Source organism: Echinops telfairi, unplaced genomic scaffold (genome assembly GCF_000313985.2).
Source record: "Echinops telfairi isolate 266 unplaced genomic scaffold, ASM31398v2 ScPeMD7_3;HRSCAF=10, whole genome shotgun sequence".
NCBI lineage: Eukaryota > Metazoa > Chordata > Mammalia > Afrosoricida > Tenrecidae > Echinops > Echinops telfairi.
The window spans coordinates 10,943,527-10,966,331 of NW_022103899.1; the positions used below are offsets into that span (position 1 = coordinate 10,943,527).

General features: G+C 36.5%; 1 protein-coding gene across 1 annotated transcript in view; it reads left to right on the top strand.

Moving 5' to 3' along the window:
* Positions 1–22,805, top strand: part of ZNF804A (zinc finger protein 804A) — a 290,398-nt gene that overhangs the window by 227,966 nt on the left and 39,627 nt on the right. The window contains exon 2 of the mRNA XM_004701476.2: positions 4,781–4,924. Coding sequence (XP_004701533.1) covers positions 4,781–4,924 — 144 coding nt within the window. The remainder of the gene's footprint in view (positions 1–4,780; positions 4,925–22,805) is intronic.

A 22,805-nucleotide genomic window follows, 5' to 3' on the forward strand; every position in this document is an offset into this window, starting at 1 on the left:
TGTCAAGCAATCATATGGCTCATTATGATGGGAATGGCAAGTTGAGTAGGAACAGTCACTGTACCCTTAAATAAGAGTACTTCAAGATCCACCTGGAAGTGCAATGCTACCTGTGATAGGATAATACCCACACATCAACAGCAACGTCTAGTTAATATAACTGTTATTCAATTTACACTAAAATAAATGATGAAGAACATAAAGAATTATATCAACTTCTTCAAGCTGAGACTGATTGAACATGCAGTCATGCTGCCTTTATAATCACTGGCACTGAAACGCAAAAACGACACACAGACAAAGCAGTAGTTAGAAAATATGCCCTTCAAGATAGAAGCAATGCTGGCATTTGTATGATAGCAGTCTGAAATAGCAATGCCTTATTCCTTGCAAACACCCTTTTTCAACACCATAAACAGCGACTTTATACTTGACTTTCACTAAATGAACTATACAGGAAATGATTTGACTGCGTGGGAATAAATGATAGGGAAGCTCCATAACAGTCTAGGAGCCAACTGTGGAACAGTTTACTCATAAGTAAATTCAGACTGGAACTGAAGAAAATTAAAATGAGCTCACAGAAGTTGAAATACAACTTTGAGGATATGCCACCTGAATTGAAAGAACATATCAAGCACAGATTTGACACATTAACATTTTAAATGGCTGAAGGTTTTATGAGTTGTGGGATGGCATTAAGATTGCACATGAGAAAAGCAAAAGGCAACTAAAAGGACAGGAAAGAAAGAAAACATCAAAATAGATGTAAGACAAGATTCTTGAACTTGCTTTTTCAATATGAAGTAACTAAAGCAAATGGAAGAATTGAAGAAAGAAGGAAAAAGATGCTCAGCATATCTCAGACTGCAAGACCAGAAAAAATAACCCAAGCTTTGAGTTTCACTATTGGTGGATTCTATGGATAGAATATTGCATGATGCAAGAAGCATCGAAAGAAATGAGGAGGAAAACAATGTCACGGTATTGGTCAACACGTAACCAAGAGGTAGCATCTGATCAAGAACCAATGGTATTAAAGGAAGAACTCTGAGCTTTGCTGAAGACATTAGCAAAACTCAAAGTCCCATGAATTTTTGGACTACCAATTAAAATATTTCAACAATTTGATGAAGCACCTGTTCTTTTATGCCAAAAAATTTTCAAGAGAGCTACCTGGCCAGTAGACTGGAAGATACCCATATTTGTGTCCATTACAAAAAGAGATGACCAAAGAGGATGTGAAAATTATCGAACATCATCATTAACAAGGCATGCAGGTGAACTGCTGAAAATAATTCCCAAATAAATATAGCAATATATCCAAAAGGAGCTGCCAGAAACTCAACCCTGATTCAGAAGATGACTTTTGTTGTTAGGTGCCAGTTAGTCTGTCCCATGCCAGTTCTAGCTCCACCTCTGTTTTATTCTCCACTCTGTGATCAGAACTATTTCCTGCAAGCACAAAGCCCATCATCGTCTCCTTTGTGAAAGCATTTGCTGACTTCCTCCTTCACTTTTATAGGTATGCAGGAGTCCTCGCATCAGGACACTACTCCTGCCACTACCAGCAGCCCCTCCCCCCGCTGCAGAATGCACATGTTATCCTCATCCACACCAAATGGTCTCTCGTTTTCAAAACAGCCATGCTTCAGCCCGATACATGCAATATGTTATCCATCACACCCTTCTAGCCTGCTGACACTTGTGGATTTTCAGTGAATTAGACTCCGTTCAGAACGCCTTTTCTAATCTGTTCAGCTGGAAGTATACCCGTTTCCACTGTGCCACAACTGTAGCCTTGGGAGAGCAAAAAAGAGCTTTCTTATGCATTTTCAACAAAAAGTGTTATTAAAAGCAAAGATTAAAGTATATGCACTTTTGTCTCTTGGATGTATAGAATGCCTATATGTTCTCCATAAACAAATTTATATATCAGAAATATGCTTCTTGCTCATTATGGAGGACAGATAGCTGTATCACTGGTGTATAATTTTTTTCTCTACATAGTAAAATAAAACAATCAGTGCGATTTAATAGCATGTAGATTTAAAAGTGTTGATTTATACTCCTAGTCTTCCGTATCATCTCTTTAAATAATTATTCATTGTGCTGCATAGATAATAATGAATATAAGTACTAAGCCTAAAAATTCCAATTGTGAATTTCAAATATATTAAGGCATTTTCCCCCTGTACCTCACTTAAAAATGAAGAGAACTAAAAATGAGGATATATGAGTGGCTGTGCTTTCTTTTTTGGATAGTTGTGTTGAATATGTGCTAATGTGCTCTGTAATCTCAATCTGTGCCTCTTTCAATATTGTTCTGAATGAACAAGGAGAGGCGCCATGATCCAAGTCAGCCTAACTTGGTATGATTTTTAAAAAAATAAGTAATCACTGATGATTTATAAATGAAGGCAAATATATTTGTAGTTTACTACAAATAACAGATAGCAAACGGATTGCATTAAACAAATCTGCTGCAAAAGACCTCATTAAATTGTTGAAAAGCCAGGATGTTACTTTGAGGACTAAGGTTTGCCTGATCTATGTCATGCTATTTCGATCACCTCATATGCATCTGGACAGAAGAAGAATTGATGTGCTTGAATTATGGTGTTGGTGAAAAATATTGAAAGAACCATTGACTACCAAAAGAACAAACCTATCTGGCTTGGAAGACCAGTTGGAATGCTCCTTAGAGACAAGAATGGTAAAGCTTCATCTCCTGGTCTTTGGACATGCTGCCAGGAGAGACGGGTCCCTGGAGCAGAACATCATGCTTAGTAAATAGATGGGCAACAGAAAAGAGGGAGACCCTTGAAGAGATGGACTGACACAGTAGCTACAGCCCAGCAATAAGCTCACACTAAGAACAACTGTGAGCATGGCACAGGACCTTCTGTTGTGTATAGGATTGCTATGAATCAGAAATGGCTAGATGTACCTAACAACAACTAGAGGGGCCTACACAATATGAAATCTGTTATATATGATATGTACATAAATATATAGATAATAAATCTATGAAAGAACCATTTATTATACACAAGGCTACATTGTTGTTAGGTTCCATTGAATCAGCACCTGCTCTTGTACAACAGAACAAAGCACCACTGCGTGAATCCATCTCCTTCAGAGTCGTCTTATTTCACTGGCCCTCTATTTTACAAAGCATGGGGTTTTTTCAAGGACAGTTCCCTCATACAAATATGTCCAAGTGTTTGAGCTGAAGTCTTGCTGTCCTTGCTCGTGAGGAACATTCTGACTGGACTTCCTCTGAGGCAGGTTCATTTCCTCTGGCAGGCCATTGTACTTTTAGTATTTTTTGTGAAGGCTTTAATTGAGCTAAATCAATCCTTCTCTGATCTTCTTTGTTTATTTTACTTCTCTCACATTCACTTGAGGCAATTGACAAACTTGGCATGGGTCTTGCATAACCTGGGCCTCAAAGCACTAACTCTGTTCTCGAATGCTTTGAAGACTTTGTGTGCATCCAATTTGCCCATGGTATGATTTCTTGACTCTTGGTTCCATGAGATTTAATTATTATTCCAAGTAAAATGAGATATTTTACAACAGCACTATCATCAAGGTTTGTAAGGATGTTGTCTATTGATCCAACAATATATAAATCACTCTTAAATTTAGTACAAGCAATATAAAAATTTAAATTGTGAGTCCTTTCTATCCTGCATAATTCAGTGAGAGCAACAATTGTGTCATTTCCTCTTTTTATCACCTTGGCTGAGAGAATGACAACCGTTCATAGACTGTAAAAAATAGATATTTTGAGTTTAAAGGAGTTTCATATAAGACTATCTGTAGGTTAGAAACACATATAATGAACGTTATGGCCAGGATTGCAGTTCAGGTTCTCCTCATGTGAGCCCTGCAGTACAATATTTAAACCATCTTTCAGCAGGTAAATTTGTTTGTTTCTGCTGTGCATGGAAGGAGACATGGAATTGCAAATAAATTAAATTTAAGAACACTTAAAAGGCATAGTCAAGTGTTTGTCATTATACTTTATAAACATGAGCTCGTGATAACTGCCTACGTTTTTTGTCTTTTTAGAAATTTGATCATATACCAAGAACTTAGTCATTTACTGTGAGCAAATGAAAAAAAGTCTTCTTACAGAGTTTAAAACCTTTTCAGTTTAGTCAAATGTCATACAACTACTCTCCCACTTTCCAAATACCAGACGATATTTTACATTGTAGCATAAATGATTATGAAAACAATTAGTTAAGTTAAATCTAATTGAGGTGTTTAAGCTACAATATAGAGACATTTCAGGAGACAAAAGAAAAATAACATTTTGAATATTTATTTATCAGTATATACTTCTTCCAAAAGGAACATTTTAGATGTTGTTCAGAATTGAAGTTTCATATTTGACTGTTAAATATTAAGCCATTAACAGAAAAATAAAATTGAGTTTAAATTCACATACGATATCCGTTTGTCCTGTGTTCTAGTGAGACAAGAACTTATTCCAACAAGAATTGCTCTGTTATTCAATGGTTTTCCTTGCAGAAAATTTATTTCTTCCATTTTTTCCAATACCTTTCTTTAGTTTGACTTCTTTTAATCTTTTATTTTTGTTAACTCATAAATTAGTCTATTTTGAGTTTTCTTCTATTTGCTTTATTTTTCTCATTGTTATATTCTGTTGATGACTGTAATTATTAAACTGAAGGTGACAGGTATCAGAACAATATAAACTCAGAGGTGAGCTAATTGCTTCCTTCTTTGGCATTTTCTTTTTCAGGACTATGCTGTGAAGGAAAATACCATAGCGAAAGCTCTAGAAGACTTAAAGGCCAATTTCTACTGTGAACTCTGTGACAAGCAGTACTACAAGCATCAAGAATTCGACAATCACATTAATTCTTATGACCATGCACACAAGCAGGTAAGAAATATGTATCCAAAACTATCTCCAAAGTTGGTAATAGCAATTTCAATTATGTATACCTTATGAGTACAGTATTCCACCATTTGTAAGCCATTTTGTCATATTGGGTTGGGTTCTATGTTATTAGGATGCTGAAAGCTGTACCACTGTATTTCAAAGAAAGATCACCCATGATGGACGGGTTTCAGGAAGGTTCCAGACCCAGATAAATCTCGAAACCCCACAGGGGCAGGTCCACTCGGTCCTATGGGGTTGCTATGAGTCAGAATCGGTATGTCAGTGAATTAATAACTAGCTTAAATATTTATTATTACTTGAAACAATAATAAACATTATGAAATATTTAGTTACTTCAGAAGCAAATCATAAAGTGAATGTTTTTGCTTATTTTTGTAATCTATACAAGAAACAGGTAAACTCAAAATCCATATTCATAGCAATCCCCTTAATGTAGGTTAACATACGAGTAGGTCATTACGACACTTCAAGGCATGAGTTAAAAACAAAAACAAAAAACACGAAGAGGCCAACACTAGAGGCATTTGGTGGGCTGAGAGATATAGTTCCATTAAATCCATAAATAATGCCAAGAAAATTAGTGTTAGAACAAGTTCTGTGATTTGCAAGTTCTGACTGATTTTGAGTAAAATATTTAAAGACTCAGTAATATTTGTTTTTATAAAAAGACTGAACAAGAAAATTAACATGAACAAATACATGGAAATATTAAAAGCTTGGTATTAAATTACTTTTATATTATAGTTTCTTACTGAAGCATCTCTTTTCTTTGAACCATTTTGGAATGACATAAACAACTTGCCCTTGATATTTCATCCAAGCATTAAGCTTCCCATTAAGGATCCATTTTTGTTTGGTGTGGTGTAGCTTGGTTTAATATAGGTTTATTAAATCTATAAAACTTCCATTTGTCTTGAAAATGTGTGTTATGACAAAATATGTGTCGGTTTTACACTCTAAAGGAAAGTGCATCTCTCATAGACATGCTATTTGTGTAATCTCAAGTTTCTCTTAAATGCTTATTGTGCTAGTTTGGGTAGACCAGAGAAACAAAGCCATGGACACAAATATGTGTATGAGAAAGAGATTAATATACAAGAGCAAGTGAACATTGAGAAAACATCCCAATCCAGTCCAAAGTCATAAGGCTGGTATTACCCCATTGTCCAACACCAGTCCATAAAGTCTTCAGACTCACAAAACACATGCAATGATGCATAACAATCACAGGCCAGTGGCTGCCAAGTCAGTGGTGGTAGAAGCATCTCAGCACTGGAAGGGGTCTCCACGTGGCCATTCCAGTTCCCAGGGCTGCATCAGGGTAAGTCTATGTGGCATCTCCTCAGGGTTGCCTCCCAGGAAGTCAGCCTTGTCAATAGAGAGTCTCCAAGGGAGTGAACTGAGAGACATCGTGTCTCTCACCTCCAAGAAGGAATTACCAGATTTCCCAGAATTCTCAGGAGATGGCCATGCCCACACAGAAGTCACCTTGGCTATATCCAGAATGACAGCCTAGACTCCACCCCTACACTCTTAATCCTTAAACTGACACCTGATTAGGTGACTACCATACTTATCACAGATATGGCTTACAGGTTTTAAAAGAGAAATATGAATAGTTGTACAGAAGCGTTTGCAACAATTTACAAATAAAAGTATAATTCTGTTGGGTTTTTTTTAACTTTGTAACTCTAGAGCCATCATTTGGTAATTCTTTAAGGGCAAATCCGTATATTGCATTTCTGATAGCCTCTAGCACAACATTTTGATGTAAACACCCAATCACTGATTTCCTTATGTATAAATTACAAAAAAACTGCCAACTAAATTACTTCTAAATTTTTTAAATAAGTCATATTCAAGTGTGGTAGTTACAAAATCTGGTGTCAATTTGAGGATTAAAAGTGTAGGGATAGAATCTAGCCTGTCAATCAAAATATAGTCAATGAGACCTGTGTGTGGGCATGGCCTTCTCCTTAGAATCCTAGACACTCCTGTCTTTTCTCCTTGGAGGTGAGAGACACTCTTTCTCTGCTCACTCCCTGTGAGACATTTCTGAGGAAAAGCCACATGAAGCTACCCTCATGCAACCAGAACCCTGGGAGCTGGAGGAACCATGTGGAAATCCCTGCCAAAGCTAAGATGATTGCAACGCCACTGGGTCCACATGACTTCCCACCCACTGGCCTGTAATCTTCCTGCTTTTGGCATCATTGCATATGTTTTATCAGTCTGATGAGGACTTTATAGAATGGTATAGAACATTTGGGCTAATATCAGACTTAGGGACTTAATCTAGACTGGACTGGGATGTTATCTCAATATTCAATTGTTCTTGTATATAAAGCTCTTTCTTATACATATATGAGTGTATCTATGAATTTGTTTCCATAGTCAACCCAGACTAATACATCAAGGCAGGGAATGGTTTATTAAGATAAATTACTTTTTAAAAAAATATTTAGTAATAGATTTACTCATAAATAACACTGTTAGAATTTTTTTGTGTCAGGCAACTATGACAATGCAGATGTATTATTTGAGCTCTTTCCACATTCACAAGTGTTTGTTCCTCAAAGGGTTTTTTGTTTGTAATAATAGCAACAGCTTCAAAAGTATATGTGTCTTTATTATCACACTTTTCATATGAATAACATCATTAAATCTGAGAGATGATGATTTGTGTTGAGGTTCAAGGTCAACACTTATGATATTAAATGGAATTATTATCAACAATAGTGCTTTGAAGAACAAATACTTGGCTGTATTTAATCTATGTGAAAAATGTTTTAAATGGCTCTGAAATACATCAGGGCTGTCATTTCTAGTTGGATTACATACTAGATCCTCCAAAGGACCCTTGTACTATAAAATAAATAAATAGAAATCTTCCACAAAACAAAGTTTTTAATGAAGTGCTGCATTCATGGGAAAGAAGCTATCTAAAAGCACTACTCTATTGGGGGGTGAAGATGTAAGAACTATAAGCTAAATCTAAGCATAAAGTACTAACAATATGCAAATTGTGAAACTGCATGGAAGATTTGGTACAGCTAGGAACCTTGTAGACTTAAAAAATAGCCTTTCTAACAACATTGCATGTATGTACTAAGACTTTTGGCATAAGGTGAACATTGAGCCTAGGTTTTGGACTGAAATATATACAAACTACATCTGAGGGCAATGTAGCCTCCATTATATCCCACACACACACACACATAACTATTACTAAAAGTGAGGCCACCCAAGTACTTAGATATTAAAATTCAGATACAAAATTACATATACAAATCTATAGATAGTTGAAACTTTTTAATAAATAAAAGGAGGAATAAAAATAAAATACAAGGAGCTATAAATAATGCTTGGGATAAATTTAACAATGAATGCATGAACTTTTCATAAAAGACAACTATAATTGTCAAAATCAAAATATTTGGTTACAGGTTAAAAAGGAGATTGGCCACAGGTGGAGGTGAAAATGTAGACATATAAGAGAGAGATTAGTTGCTTGTTGATTTGGTAAATAAACAACAATTGTTAGTGAGGAGTTTAAAACGTAAGCATTCAGAAAAAAAAGTCAAACATTTTGAAGTTTTAGAAAAACATGTTAAAGGATTATATTAATGAATTTAGAATGTGTACAAATATTTTAAGGCATTAAGAGCATAAATAGTTGTAGAAAATATTCATGCATTTAACTACTGCACAATATTTTCCTCAAAACAATGGTAAATAAGTGAAAAACAGTAAGAAAAAAATTAGGAAGTTTTAGCATTTAAACCTTATTTGAAAGTATCAATGAAGATAATGAAATCAACCCAGTACAATACTGGATAAAAATAAACACTAACAATTGTATATATATGTATAGATTTACAATATATATTATATATGTATTTATATGTAAAGAAATATTAATAAATATTAATAAAGCATCGATTTTACAACCACTAGACTGGAAAATATCATTTTTTAACATGGAGTGATAATGATATGGAGCATAATAAACTTTTACACATCCTTTGCAAAAATGTCAATTATTTGGAAACTCAGCAAGATGAACTTAAAAACTTGTATATTACCAGATCAGAAAAGCAAACATTTCAATATTAAGCATGCACCTTCTAGAATGTTCTCAGTTTAATTTTTCTGTATCTTTGCCTGAGTATTTGTGAGAAAACAAAAATTCAAACCTTTCCTTAAATCTACCCAATCAGAAACACTTGGGATAGGGCCACCATGATCAGTGTTATTTTAAGTCCTTCAGGCAATTATAGTACACAGGAGTTTTCATTGCCCTAGAGAAATTATTGCACATGTACTCTTGAAGATATTTACAAGAGGGTTCATTGAAGCATTGTTAATTTAAAAAAATAGAAAGCCTATTACTAACGCTAATAAAATTGTAAATAAATTGTGATATATTCACATAACGCAAAATTGCTCTGTGGCAAAATAAACCAGCTATAGGTACACATAACATGAAAGAATACTAGAAGTATAAGACTGAGTGAACAAAAATTCTCCAAGAATGACACCTTTTTAATGTATGAAAATAAGCAAACTATTGCTTTAAAATATATGAAAATATGTGACTAATCTCTTTTTTAATGGAAAATTAAAAGTAGAAACAATATGACTTATCTTTTTGTAGATATAAATTCTGGGAACATTTAAGCAAATGAAATTATATTATGGTGTCAGTGCAGTATATTAAAAGTACAATGGATTACCAGAAAAACAAACAAATTTATCTCAGAAATACAGCCAGAATGCTCCTTATAATTGAAGCTGACAAGATTTTGTCTCACATACTTTGAACATGTCTTCAGGGGACACGAGTCCCTGGAAAAGGACATCACACTTGGAAAAGTAGAGAATCGGGGCAGGGGGTGGGGGGTGACCTTAAAGGAGACTGACTGACAGCACGGATGGTTGCATCAGTGGCCTCAAACTTCCGAACTGCGTGATAACACAGGGCCTGGCAGTGTTTGGCGCTGTTGTACAGAGAGCTGCTATGATTCCGAACTGACTCGATGGAACCTAACCGCCACAAGGTTGGCTGTACATCACAATACATATTTTGCAAGTTTAACTTTTGATTAATAAATATTCTTGCTTTTAATAATGTCCTAGTGTAAATAATGCTGAGAGGTATTTTATTGAAAGACAGCTACATTTTGGGAGACTACTTAAAAAGATAAAAGTTTAAAGTCAATGGCCTAGGAAACTGAAATCTTTATATCAGTTATATATTTACTCAGCTCTGGATTGATAAAGGGGATATTTTAAACTAATAAAAAAGAAAAAGAAAGAAAACACACCTATACTGGGCATCGTTTATGCATTTTTTGAGGGAAGTTATAAAAACATATCTGCCTGTATAGAAAATGCCTTTGGAAGGCCAGCAAAGCAGAGTACTTCCTCCAAACTGCATCACTGAACTGCCCGGTCTGGGACTTTCCTTCTGAGCTTTCTCAGGCTTCACGTTCTGGAGCTAGAAGTGGAGGGTTTGACTGGACGTCTTTCACTGGCCTTCCTGACAATAAAAGTTAGATATTCCAAGTCACTAACTCTGAGGCACCGTTTGGTTCAATGTGTTCATCATCAATAATCAAATCTGTATTTATATTTCAATTCCCCATTTGTAAATGATTCTCTTATATACAAAGATCATGATTAAAAGAATTGCCAGTGAATTTACCATTTAGAATTCTAGTGGTGGAGATTACTAAAAACAGAGAGAGAGGGGAAAAAAATTTTTTTCTACATCAGGTAGAAAGAAAGGGCTTACTCTAAACCATTTCACCTATTCATTTGCCCTTAAAGTAAAGCCGCGTGGCGTCTATCCTCTATCTGTCAGTCTTTGGGCAATTCAAAGTAATTTTCCCTGTAAGAGATTTGTCACTCTGATGCTGTGAAGAGATAGAAAAGGGAATGATTGCCTTATTGCGGCCGCCCCTCAAACATCTTGATTTCTGCTTTAGCAGCATCAATGTGGCTGAAATGCCTCCCCGAAGACAGTGAAGTGACCTTCACCCAGCAAGTCCAAATTTGCTGTCTTGTGGCATGCTGTTTGTTCTGCCACAGAGCAAGTCAGGTTAGGCTGGGTGATTTGAATTTGTTCCTGCAGGGATAGGGATTGTTGTAGGTATGGAACAAGCTGACCCCCAAATTTGAACTTGTCCTAATAATCTGCTATTCACAGATCTTTTAGAGGAGGAAGGGATCACTTCTTATTTAGGTATAAATACTTATCTGCTAAATATACTTCAAAATTGATTAAAATAGAGGAGATACAAGTTAAAAAAAGAAGAAGAAAAATTCTCCACAGATGACACCCCTGGGATTTTATTGTGGTGTGTACTTCAATATAATCCTGCCCTTTCAGAGAGGGAAGGGGGAGTGGGGGCAGGGGGAGAGAATTTTGAAGGGACGAACAACAGGAATTATCCAGTTTCTACACACAGAACCCGCGCTCCCCCAACACCGATTCTGACACATCCTAACCACCTTGTTTTGGCATTCCCCATTCAAAGCCATTATTTGAATACAAGTAAATTGAGGGTATTGTCAATCCTTGCACATGAGCCAGAATGTGGGTAACAGAATTGGTTCCGGTATCTGATCTGATTCAGTTCTAGTCAACCTTCATAAATAAAGTTTAAATCTTCTTCCCTTCATCTTTAATTATCTATCAGACAGACGGCTATGCATTATCAAATCAATCCAAACTGAGGCTAGAAACAAAGATGAAGCTGGAACTAAAATGAAAATGTTCTGTCCTAGGTTAACTGTGTATAACATATCCAGGGAACATATATTTTAAAAAGAGTACAATAGACCCACACAGCTAGGTTTACAAGCTTTCATTTATAAATGTGAGTTAAGAATAATACACCAACAAAATTTACCCATCTCTATTTGAACTGTAATAATTATTTATCTTAGAAGTACACACAATATTCTGACCTCATATTACAGAATGGCAATGCTATCAATGATGTGTGCCTTTATTTTACTATTTTACTTATATTGCACTGTTAATCAATGATTTACTGAATATATATTGAGAATATACTTGTTTAAGTAAGTAGTTTACTTACAGATTAATCTACACTTTTTAAAAGAAATTGTGATAGCATCTGGGAAATATTTTTAATAAAATCAAAGCTTTAAGAAATAAAAGATCCAAAACCAGAAATATAAAAAAATCTAAAATTAATATATATCAGAATTTTTAACAGCTCTTGACTTTAAGCATCTTAATAAAACAAACATATTTATTCCTTCTCATCATATTAAACACCAAACCCTAAACTATTTTATTATTTTATTGCCTCAACATACATATAAAGATCTGATGGTATCTTTAACAAATGAACAATAAGAATTTTTGCTTTCAGTGATAGTATGTGACTAGGATGTAGATGTAAAAATAGATAAGCTCTGAAAGGAGTTTTGAAAAATAGTAATCAAAGAATCTGGGATAGGTCATATATATTAAGCTTTCCCCTTATGTCCATCACAAGGGTGGGATTCACCTCTCAACAATGGGAAGTGGAAATGCCTTAGGTATATGAATTCATTATTTAGCTTAAAATGTCATCTGATGACATATTTGCATCCTTCTATGTAGAAGAATTGCAAAGGTCAATTTTTTAATTTTGTTTCAGAACAGTTTTCTCTGGAAAACAACTGGGCATCTTGCCTTTGAAAGAGAAGAGGTAAAGTACACTGGCTGGGCCAATGTGCAGATTGACTGAATCTACATTGCCCAAAGAGCGCTAGGAACTCTTGACCAAGGGCAGGTCATACAGAGAATTAGACAGTCCATGTCTTTACTTAAGGAGTGGAGATGAGACCGTTCTCAGGAATAGAAAACATGTAACTGTAGGAATCGCTGCTGCCAGAAAGGCTTAAAGCCCTCTTCTGAATCCTGCAGATTCCCAGCAGCGAAGGCTACTTTAAAGAGGCAACTGATGTTACGGTACTTATCAGGTATCCGACCAAAAACTTGGCATTAGTCGGTGAGCCATTTAAACGTGATTTTTAAAAATGCTATGTCTGTGTGTTATCAAGTGGGTGAAAACTATAGTGGATGGAATATCATTTACTTAAACACAAAGCACCAAAATTGTCTTTTCTTACATGTGACCAAAAAAATGGACATTTTTCACTCAGTAATACACATTGCCATAACCATTGCATTGTTCATAATACTAACATTTATTTTTAGGCATTGACAAGAATGTTCTCAACAAATTTTCAGAATATTCTAGATTATGCCAGATTTACATATGAATGAGAAGATATACTACAGAATGGTTCATGGATTAGGATCACTTGACCATTTTAGTAATGTACTGTGTATATGAGGATTTTATACTGAGGCATTATGTTCATATTTTAAACATAATTTGAGAGATGAGGGACTGTGACTGTGAGATAACAAGATGGGTAAAATATCTCGGCAAGTAGGAGGTTCCAATCAGAGGGGTACCTGTATTTCATAGCAGTAAGAAATTCAACTTAAAAGTTTCTTAAGTTTGCACACCTGCCCCAGACTTCCCTTTACCATTAACATTGGCTCTAGCTTCTTCTCTGAGCCCCACTCCTCCCTAAGACAGCTGATTTTTCCATGGCACCTAATAAAACCTACCCAGCCAAACGTCTTGCATTGCTGGCCTCTGGGGGCCCCTAGTACGTAGGTCACATGGACAACTTGGTCCTGACATTGTCAGTACTCACTTTTTGCATTTTTCCTTCTTCCTCCTGTATTATCCAGAACCCTCCACACCCCCACACCCCATGTTCCCAACCTACCCTGTGTGTCACGCAAAACCCCACAGTGACACAACCAAAGACACAGGAACAGAAACCCACAAGGTGGGTTTATTTTTTACTTTATTTTCTTCACTTTTTGTACTTTTGTCCTATTATAATTTTTTGTCATATTTTTTCTAGTTCTTTCTCACTTCTGGTAGCTTCCTTAAAATACACATTTCCCCCCATCTCTAAAAAAATAGATCTTCAGATTCGTGCACACCGACCCAAGAAATGGGTATATCACCTCCTCCCCCCATTCCCCAACCCAGTGCACAGACTATGCCCACATTCACACTTCCGAAGTACAACTTAAGCACCCATCCCAAGCCACACCCAAGTCATCTACCTCTTTCCTCTCCTCTTCCTTCTACATCCACCCGTTAGCTCTTTCTACCCTCTCTCCTTTCACTCCAGAAACATATTTCCATGAAACCTAGTAATTCTGATTAAACTTCTTGAAAATATTTTACCATTATTTTTACAAATCTGTTGGCTGCTTATAAATAGTATAATCTCTTAATTAATGTTCTCCATTTTACTTCTTTGGGTTCTAACATCCATTGCAATGGTTACACAAAAACTCACCGACAAAATTCATGATTAAAGTGGTTTACTGAGGAAGTTCACAAATTGTAATGCCAATGAGAAATGCTCAGGGTGGTTGTTACCAGGACATGTTACAAAGTTTCAGGTCTACTAATAAATGCCCAAGGTTCTGACCACAATGCTGTAGACCTCAATCTGAAGGCATTCAGCTCAAGCTTTGTAGGTCAGCAAACACAGCTCCCTGAATTGAGTGTCCAGAGGTAGCCCACTCAGTTAAACCTCACTCTAAAGGCACTCAGGTCTACTTCCAAGGGCCAGCAAGTCCATCTTTCCCAATTAACTCCCAGAGGGAGGCACCTCAATCCTAGGCCAGCATCCTGCACAAAAGTACTAATCATACCTTGCTTCATGGGTTGTGATATCTACTATTCTATTCCATGCTCTGTTTCCTGAATCTGTTGCTGCTGTTCTAATAGGATAACTGTCATCTGGATCAAAGAATTTCACTGCACAGGGTCCTTGAGTCTAGAGACCTTGATAATCTCCTAATTCTTAATACTAAAAAATCCCTCTTTATGCTTCTCAGAAGACTCCTTTTATAAACTGCAGGATTACCTTCCAGAGAATCCTATTCAAAATTAGTCACAGATGAATCCCATCAGTATCTTCTCCAACTTTCTTACCAGACCCATATGGGGAAGGTCATTTGGTGGGAATTAAAGCTTTTGGAAAGAAGAGCTAAATAAATCATTCACTATCCCTGCAAGTAGTGTTATTACTTGTATTTTCTTTCTTCTTATCTCTCACTTCTTCCCTTACCTATAACTCTCCCTTCCTTTGTCCATCTCACCACATGTCCTCCATCATATTTAGATATCCCCCCACATCATTAGAACCAACTACGTCTACATGACCCAGAAGCTCACGCACCACTAATAGTTGTGGTACAATGCGGAGCAAACAGCATCCAATCACTTGAAAAGAACAAGTAAAATGCACAACTGAACATCACCTAAACCCTATGGAATACTCTGAAAAAGAGGCCCTGGAAATATCAGAAACAGAATTCAGAAAATGATATTTAGGTTCTTTCAAAAGCAGAGCAATCACAAAAGCAATGGAATTGATTTATAAACCAAAATCCTTAAACCAAGGGGAATCCTAGGGTATAAAAATGAGACATTAGAATTAAGCAACATAGTAAAAGATCTGAGGAAGAAAATGAAATTCAATGAAAGAAAAGGAAATTCAAATTAGTTAACTGGAAGACAATCACTCTGATTACAAGTCAACAAAAGATGCTATCAACAAAATATCAACAAGAAAAGCTATTACCAAAATATCTAAAGAATCAGAAGAAAGCCTGATAATGATGTGAAACACTATCAAGAGAAACAACGTATATCTCATATGGATCCCAGAACAAGAAGAAACCACAACTCTACAGGAAGAAATCGTATGAGACATTATGGGAAAAAATATTCTCAACATCCAAAAGGAGGAGGATATAACTATTCAAGGATCTCAGAGGATCCCAAGTATGATAGATCTTAAAGGAAAAATCACATTTCATAATCAAACTCTTCAGTTTATTGGAAAAAAGAGCAAATCCATAGAGAAGCTAAAGAAAAAAGAACAGTCACCTACATAGGAAAATTCATAAAAGTTCACACTTCTGAGCAGAAAGTATGCAGGCAAGAAAACAAAATGAAGTGACATATATAAAATTCTGAAAAAGAAAAAATAGAACTTTTAAAAACTGCAAACCAAGAATGCTATATCCAGCAAAATTCTCCTTCAAATACAAAAAAGAAATAAAAGATTTCCAGACAAGGAAAAAATAAGGAACTCATAAAAAGAAAACTAGCATTACAAAAAATATTACTCATATTGATATTGTGTTAGTCTGAGTGCTTTAGAGAAACAAATCCACAGAAACTCATGTATAAGAGAGAGTTGTATATAAAGGTTAAGTATGCATCAAGAAAAACATCCCAACCCAGTGCTGCCCAAGTCCACAAGTCCAACTTTAACCCATATGCCCAATACCAATCCACAAAGTCCTCCTCCATCTCACAAAACAGGAGCAATGATGCCAACTGCAGGAGGAAAGCCGAATCAGTGAATGTGTAAGCATCTCAGCGCTGGCAGGGGTCTCCACTATGGGTTCTCCAGCACCCAGGGCTGCATCAGGGTAGGTCCATGTGACTTCTCCTCAGGGATGTCCCACAGGAAGTGAGCCTTGCCAGCTAAAGCAGGGAACTGACTAAGGCAGCTGCACCCTGGTCTGCACTCGGGTCCGAAAGCAAGAGACCCGAGAACTAGAAAAGTGAGGCTCACTGAGCCATTTATCCCTCTGCCCTGCAATTAACCCCACATGTGTTTATAAGCCACGTTGGCACAATAAACTAACTACCTCAGATATGGACAGGGAATCAACAATAGCAGACAAACAATAGCATCAGATAGGACACCACCACCAGAAACCAATACAATAAAATCATATATTTTTTAAGATTATATTTTCATGCCATATTGTTCATTTTGCTTTCATGTTTTTGCCTTGAAGTTTATCATAGATTAATATTTTCACTCCTTCATTTTTATGATTGTCATTGGCTTGGTAGAGATTTTGCTGTCCTTTGATTTTAGTCTATTTTTTAGCTAAAATTCTCTTGTAGGCGGCATAAAGATGTTTTCTAATCCAGTCTGCTACTCATTGTATTTTAATTAATGCATTTAATCCACTGACTTTCAGTGTCATTATTGATATGTGTGGGCTTATTATTTTCATTTTGCTGTGTTTATGTTTGGTGTCTCATTTCCCTCTTTTTGTGGTTTTAGTGGTGCTTTTGTTACTCCTCCACTTGTGTGTTGTCCTTAGTGTCACTTTAATTGTATTGCTTCTCTTTGTGCATGTGCTTGATTATGTCATTCCCAACATAACAAACCATATGATTTTATGATCCAATATGGCCAATACCAGTCCACGTTAGCCCACCAATACACAAGATATTATATTTATGTGTTCCATTTCATTTTTGACCACTTCCAAACTTTCTAGATTCATACCTTGAACTTTCAAAGTTCTGATCATTAGCAGGTCCATCTTAACCTTGAATTGTGCTCCATGAGCATATGAAAATCCAGAGGACCCTCCTTTCACAGGCTTTACCTGACTCGTGTTACCATGGTTGATGCCACTGGGAAATCCTCTCCTCCTGGGTAACATTTTGAATGCCTCCTCCCCCCACCCCACCCGAGGAGCCCATCCCCCAGCACTATCAGAAAATGTCTGTTTCCATTGTTTAGGCCTTCAGTATCTGAAAATGTTTCCAAGCTACACAAGAGGTTTTCAGCGGCTCCTCCCTCTGAAGTAAGGGTGGAGTTCTTCTTTATTGTCTGTTCTTAGTCTGGAAGCTCTACTGAAACCTATTCAGTTTGGGTGACGATGCAACATTACAACATCACACAAACCACCACAGTATGACAAACTGACAGACAAGTGCTGGTATGAGGCAATAGTTCTATTCTATTTGATTCAGAATAAGAATTTTAAAACCAAACACAGTGCCACACAGTTGATTCCAATTCATAGCAACACCATAGAATTGATTATCCGGGTTCCTGAGACTTTAACTCATTAGGGCAGCAGCTAACCTCATGTTTGTCCTGTGGAACAACCGCTGAGTTGGAAACATTGGGTCATGCGTAACCCATTTTACCACCAGGGCACCTGATTTAATAATAAAACTCTGCTATAGAGTTGATGCTGAAACTGTAGGATAGGGTAGAATTGCCCCTGCAAGATTCTGAAACTGTAACATTTTCTGGGAATAGAAAGCCCCATCTTTGTCCCTCAGAGCAACTGAGGGTTTGAACTGCTGACTTTGAAGTTTGCAGCCAACTCTTGACCATGAAGCAATCAAGGCTCCTTGATTAATAATAAGCATTTAGTAAATACTTATTGAATGGCTATAAACAGGATATAAATGTTATTGATTATTCTTTAGAAAGAGTAATGTGAATCATAAACCACATAGAAATGTAGTTATGATACAGAAATTAGGTTCTTGCCTTTCGAAGAGAAAGATTTACTTTTGGAAGGCTTAGGGAACGCGAGAGAATTTTATTAGAAGCTCCTAGGAGGAAGACAACACTACCCAACTGAGTTAGTTTAGGTTGACTAGAGAAACAAATTCATAGACACTCATATGAGTATAAGAAAGAGTTTTATATACAAGAATAATTGAACATTAAGGAAACATCCCAGCTCAGTCCGGATCAAGTCTATAAGTCCAATATTAGCCCATATGTCCGATACTATGCCAATCTATAAAGTGCTCTTCAGATTCAAGAAACACATGCTATGACACCAAATGCATGAAGGTCACAGGCCAGGGTGGGAAGTCTTGTGGATCCAGTGGCAGTGTAAGCATCTCAGTGTTGGCAGAGGTTTCCATGTGGCTTCTCCAGCTCAGGGCCCTATGGTACTTCTATGTGTCTTGTCAGTTGCAATGCCTCACAGGGAGTGAACCTAGAGAGAGAGATTCTCCCACCTCCAAGGAAGAAATACAGGAGTTTCCAGAATCCTCAGGAGAAGGTCATGTCCACACAGAGTATTCATTGCCTATATCCAGATTGACAGGCTAGACTCCACCTCTACACTCTCAACCCTCAAATAAACCCTAGATTATGTAACTACCACACCAACCAATAGAGCCCAAGTCAGCTTTCTTGATTTTTAAAGACTCTTACGATCTGGAAATGCTCAGGAACTTCGACCTGAGCGGGCTGTTCCAATAGGTGGCTTTAGGATAGCAAGGTGTTCTGGGAAATATAGTTCCTAGAGCAAGATATGGTTAGGTGCACGGAGTGTGCTCTGTATGGGTCTCCACTTTTTTCCCTCACCCTGTGTCAGGTATCTTAATACAGCTTGTTAAAATTGTTTATGTCTGTCCTTGAAAAGTCATCATACTTAGCCATATGGTTAAGGAAGATTAGTAATATTTAAATAATAAAGAATGGTAGATCATTAGGAAGTCACCTAATTTTTATTTTGCATATGTTTGCACCATGACATTTGAATGTAAGTGTGTTTTCATATTTTTTAAACTTTACATTAAGACCAATAGACAATGTCATGGGCAATGCAGAGAAGATTGAAATTACCAAGGGTTTTATTTTCCTTGTTCCTCAATCAACACCTAGGACAACTGTCAAGGGTACTGAAAGAGAGAGACGGGGAGAAGGAGGGGATAGGGAGCTGATCGCATTGATGACTATAAAACCCCACTCAGTTGGCTTGAACAACAGAATTGTATTTGAATGGATATATTGGATGTGTAAGACATGGCAATAATAATCACAATAATAATAATGGTTCCTGCGGGTGTGGTGGGCGAGGGAAGGATAAAAGGGACCACATAACAAGGAGTTTAAGAATAAATGTTTTGAAACTGATTGTGGTAGCAATTTTACAACACTGCTTGATGTTATTGAACTTTGGAATCTTATGTCTATAAAATTGTTTTTGAAATTATTAAAAAGATAAATCAAAGTATTACCTTACATCTGCTACACAAGACCTCTTTAAAGTGTTCAAGAGCAAAGGCATCACTTTGAGGATTGAGTTGCACCTGACCTAAAGCAGGTATTTTCAATCATCTCATGTACATGTAAAGGCTGGATACTGAATAAGAAAGATCAGGTTAGAATTGATGCGTTTGAATTATGTTGTTGATGATGAATATTGAATGTATCATGGGATGCCAGAAGAACAGAGAAATTTGTCCTGGAAAAAATATAACCAGAATGCTCCTTAAAGGGAAGATCGGCAAGACTTTGTTTCATATACTTTGGACATGTGTCAGGAGAGACTAGTTCTTGGAGAAGGACGTAATGCTCGTAGAAAAAGCGGAGTACTCTTACTGAGAGGGATTGACACAGTGGTTGCAACTATGGGTAAAAACACAACAACAATTGTGGGGATGGCGCAGGGCTAGCCGGTGTTTTGTCCTGTTGTACAGAGTCACTGTGAGTTGGAACCAACTAGATGGAACCCAATAACAAAAGCTGCATAAAGAATATGAAGTCATGTTGATAATGAATATAAAAGCTAGGAACAGCAAAATGCTTTGGTATTTGAACTTTAATTTACTGTTGAATAGCTCTTTACTGTGAAGTCTCTGTTGAAAATTGTTCTATCACAGACTACCTACCCTCACCGAAAAAGCAGACAACTTTGTTTTCTTAATGTCAATTTACCAGTTCATAGCTATCTAAGGACTGGAGAGATGATAAGTTATTCACGTTCAACTGCATTTTTTTAACAAAAGAAAAAGAAGTCTTTATAAATGTGAAAAGATAGAATGAAAAGCCCAAGAAATATTTGGGGGGGGGAAGCTTCTGTATTGCTGTTTTTATGTTTACACTACACAGTGTATAAGATGGAATTGAAATGAGTTGATAGTTTACTTTCATTTGTAAATATAGAATATAGGACATGTAATACAGCTTATATATTTTTTAATTTTAGAAATAAACTTATAGAAATAAAATTTTGGGAATCCAGAGTGGATGATCCCTTCAGGACCAGTGGTGTGAGTGGTGATACTGGGAGTATAGAGGGAGAGTGGCTAGGGAAGGGGGAATCGATTACAAGGATCTACATGTGACCTCCTCCCTTGGGGACGGACAATAGAAAAGTGGGTGAAGGGAGACGTCGGACAGGGCAAGATATGACAAAATAATAATTTGTGAATTATCAAGGGCTCATGAGGGAGGAGGGAGCGGGGAGGGAGGGGAAAAATGAGGACCTGTTGCCAGGGGCTTAAGTGGAGAGCAAATGTTTTGAGAATGATGAGGGCAATGAATGTACAAATGTGCTTTACACAATTGATGTATGTCTGGATGGTGATAAGAGTTGTATGAGCCCCTAATAAAACGATTAAAACAAACAAAAAATAAAGTAATAAATTTCAAAAAAAGAAATAAAATTTTACTTTCAACATGTCTTTATCACCTATCTCTTCCTATGTCTCTCAAAGAAATGCCTATGGAAAGTATTACCATGATGAGTTATTTTCAGTTTTACGGATGCAAGGTTTTGTTTTATATAGATTCTGTGCATACATAAAAGATGGTTGCGTTCTTTGCTTTAGATAGGGAGAAACCAATTGTTAGAGCCCTTGTTGATGTAATGGTTAATTTGGACTGACAAGCTCGCATTCAGAAAATCACCAGGCCCTCCGAAGGGTACAGACGTGGCTTTCTGCTCCTGTAAGGAGTTGCAGTCTCCATCATCCGCAGGGACAGTTCTACCCTGTCTTACAGCATTGCCATAAGTCAACATTGACTCAATGACTCTTCAAAAAGTGGTAAAGTTCTGAATTCATGGTTATATTACCATAATAGCTATAATGACTGGTTATTCCAAACCAAACTCACTACCATCATATCCATAGTGTCTCCTACAGGCTCCATAGGACAGAGTAGAACTCCCCCCCTGTGAGTTGCTGAGACTATAACTGTTTACGGAAGTAGAAAGCCTCATTTGCCTTCCATGGAATGGCTAGTGATTTAGACCTCCCAGATCTCAGCCCAATGCATAGTTATCACACTGTAGTTAATTCGCCTTGTGCTTATAAAGATACACATTCTGCAATTTTAAGGTAAATTTGGAATTGATTTTGAATTTATTAAAAGAATCATCAATCATACCTATGACAGCAGGATTGTCGGATATTTTTATATAATAAAGTCAGAACATATGCCTCTAGGAATCAAATGGAGCGTCTGTGTCTTTTTGACCTCATTATATAGTTATGACTGATTGATTACTACCTTTCTCTCCTGAGAGTCAACTGATAACACTTAGAGTCGTTCTGTTATGGTCAGCCTAATTATTATATCAACTCATTAGCATAGCCTATCAAGTTTGGATTACTCTTAGATAACAAGTACACTTCAATCACTGGGGAAATTCCTGAGTTTTAGAGGTTATCTCTCAGGAAGCAAGGGCAAATACAAGTTCTTTGAAGAGATTTGTAGCTCACATGATTAAAAATATAATTCCTGCTTTTATACCAAAACTCCTAACATAATTGATAGGAGGGCTGGTTGCAGTGATTTTATCTGATTATAACAAATCACCCACATACTATAACATACTATCTATGAATTCTCATCCTTAAAAGGAATACTTTAAATAAACAAACAAACATTATCTTGCTTTAATCCTTCTAGAAGGCAGGGTTATAGGTAGTCTCTCAAGGTTCCCAATCACTGCTGTATACATATCCCCCAATATTCAATTAGTCTATATTCTCCTTATGAAGGCAATATAGAGATAATTAAATCCCCAAATCAGTTGACTATAAGATTATTCTGATTGGGCCTGACTTAATTTCACAAGTTTGTTTAACAGAGTTTTTCTTGGGCTGGTGGTCATAGAAGGTAAAGTTAGATATTGTAAACATGA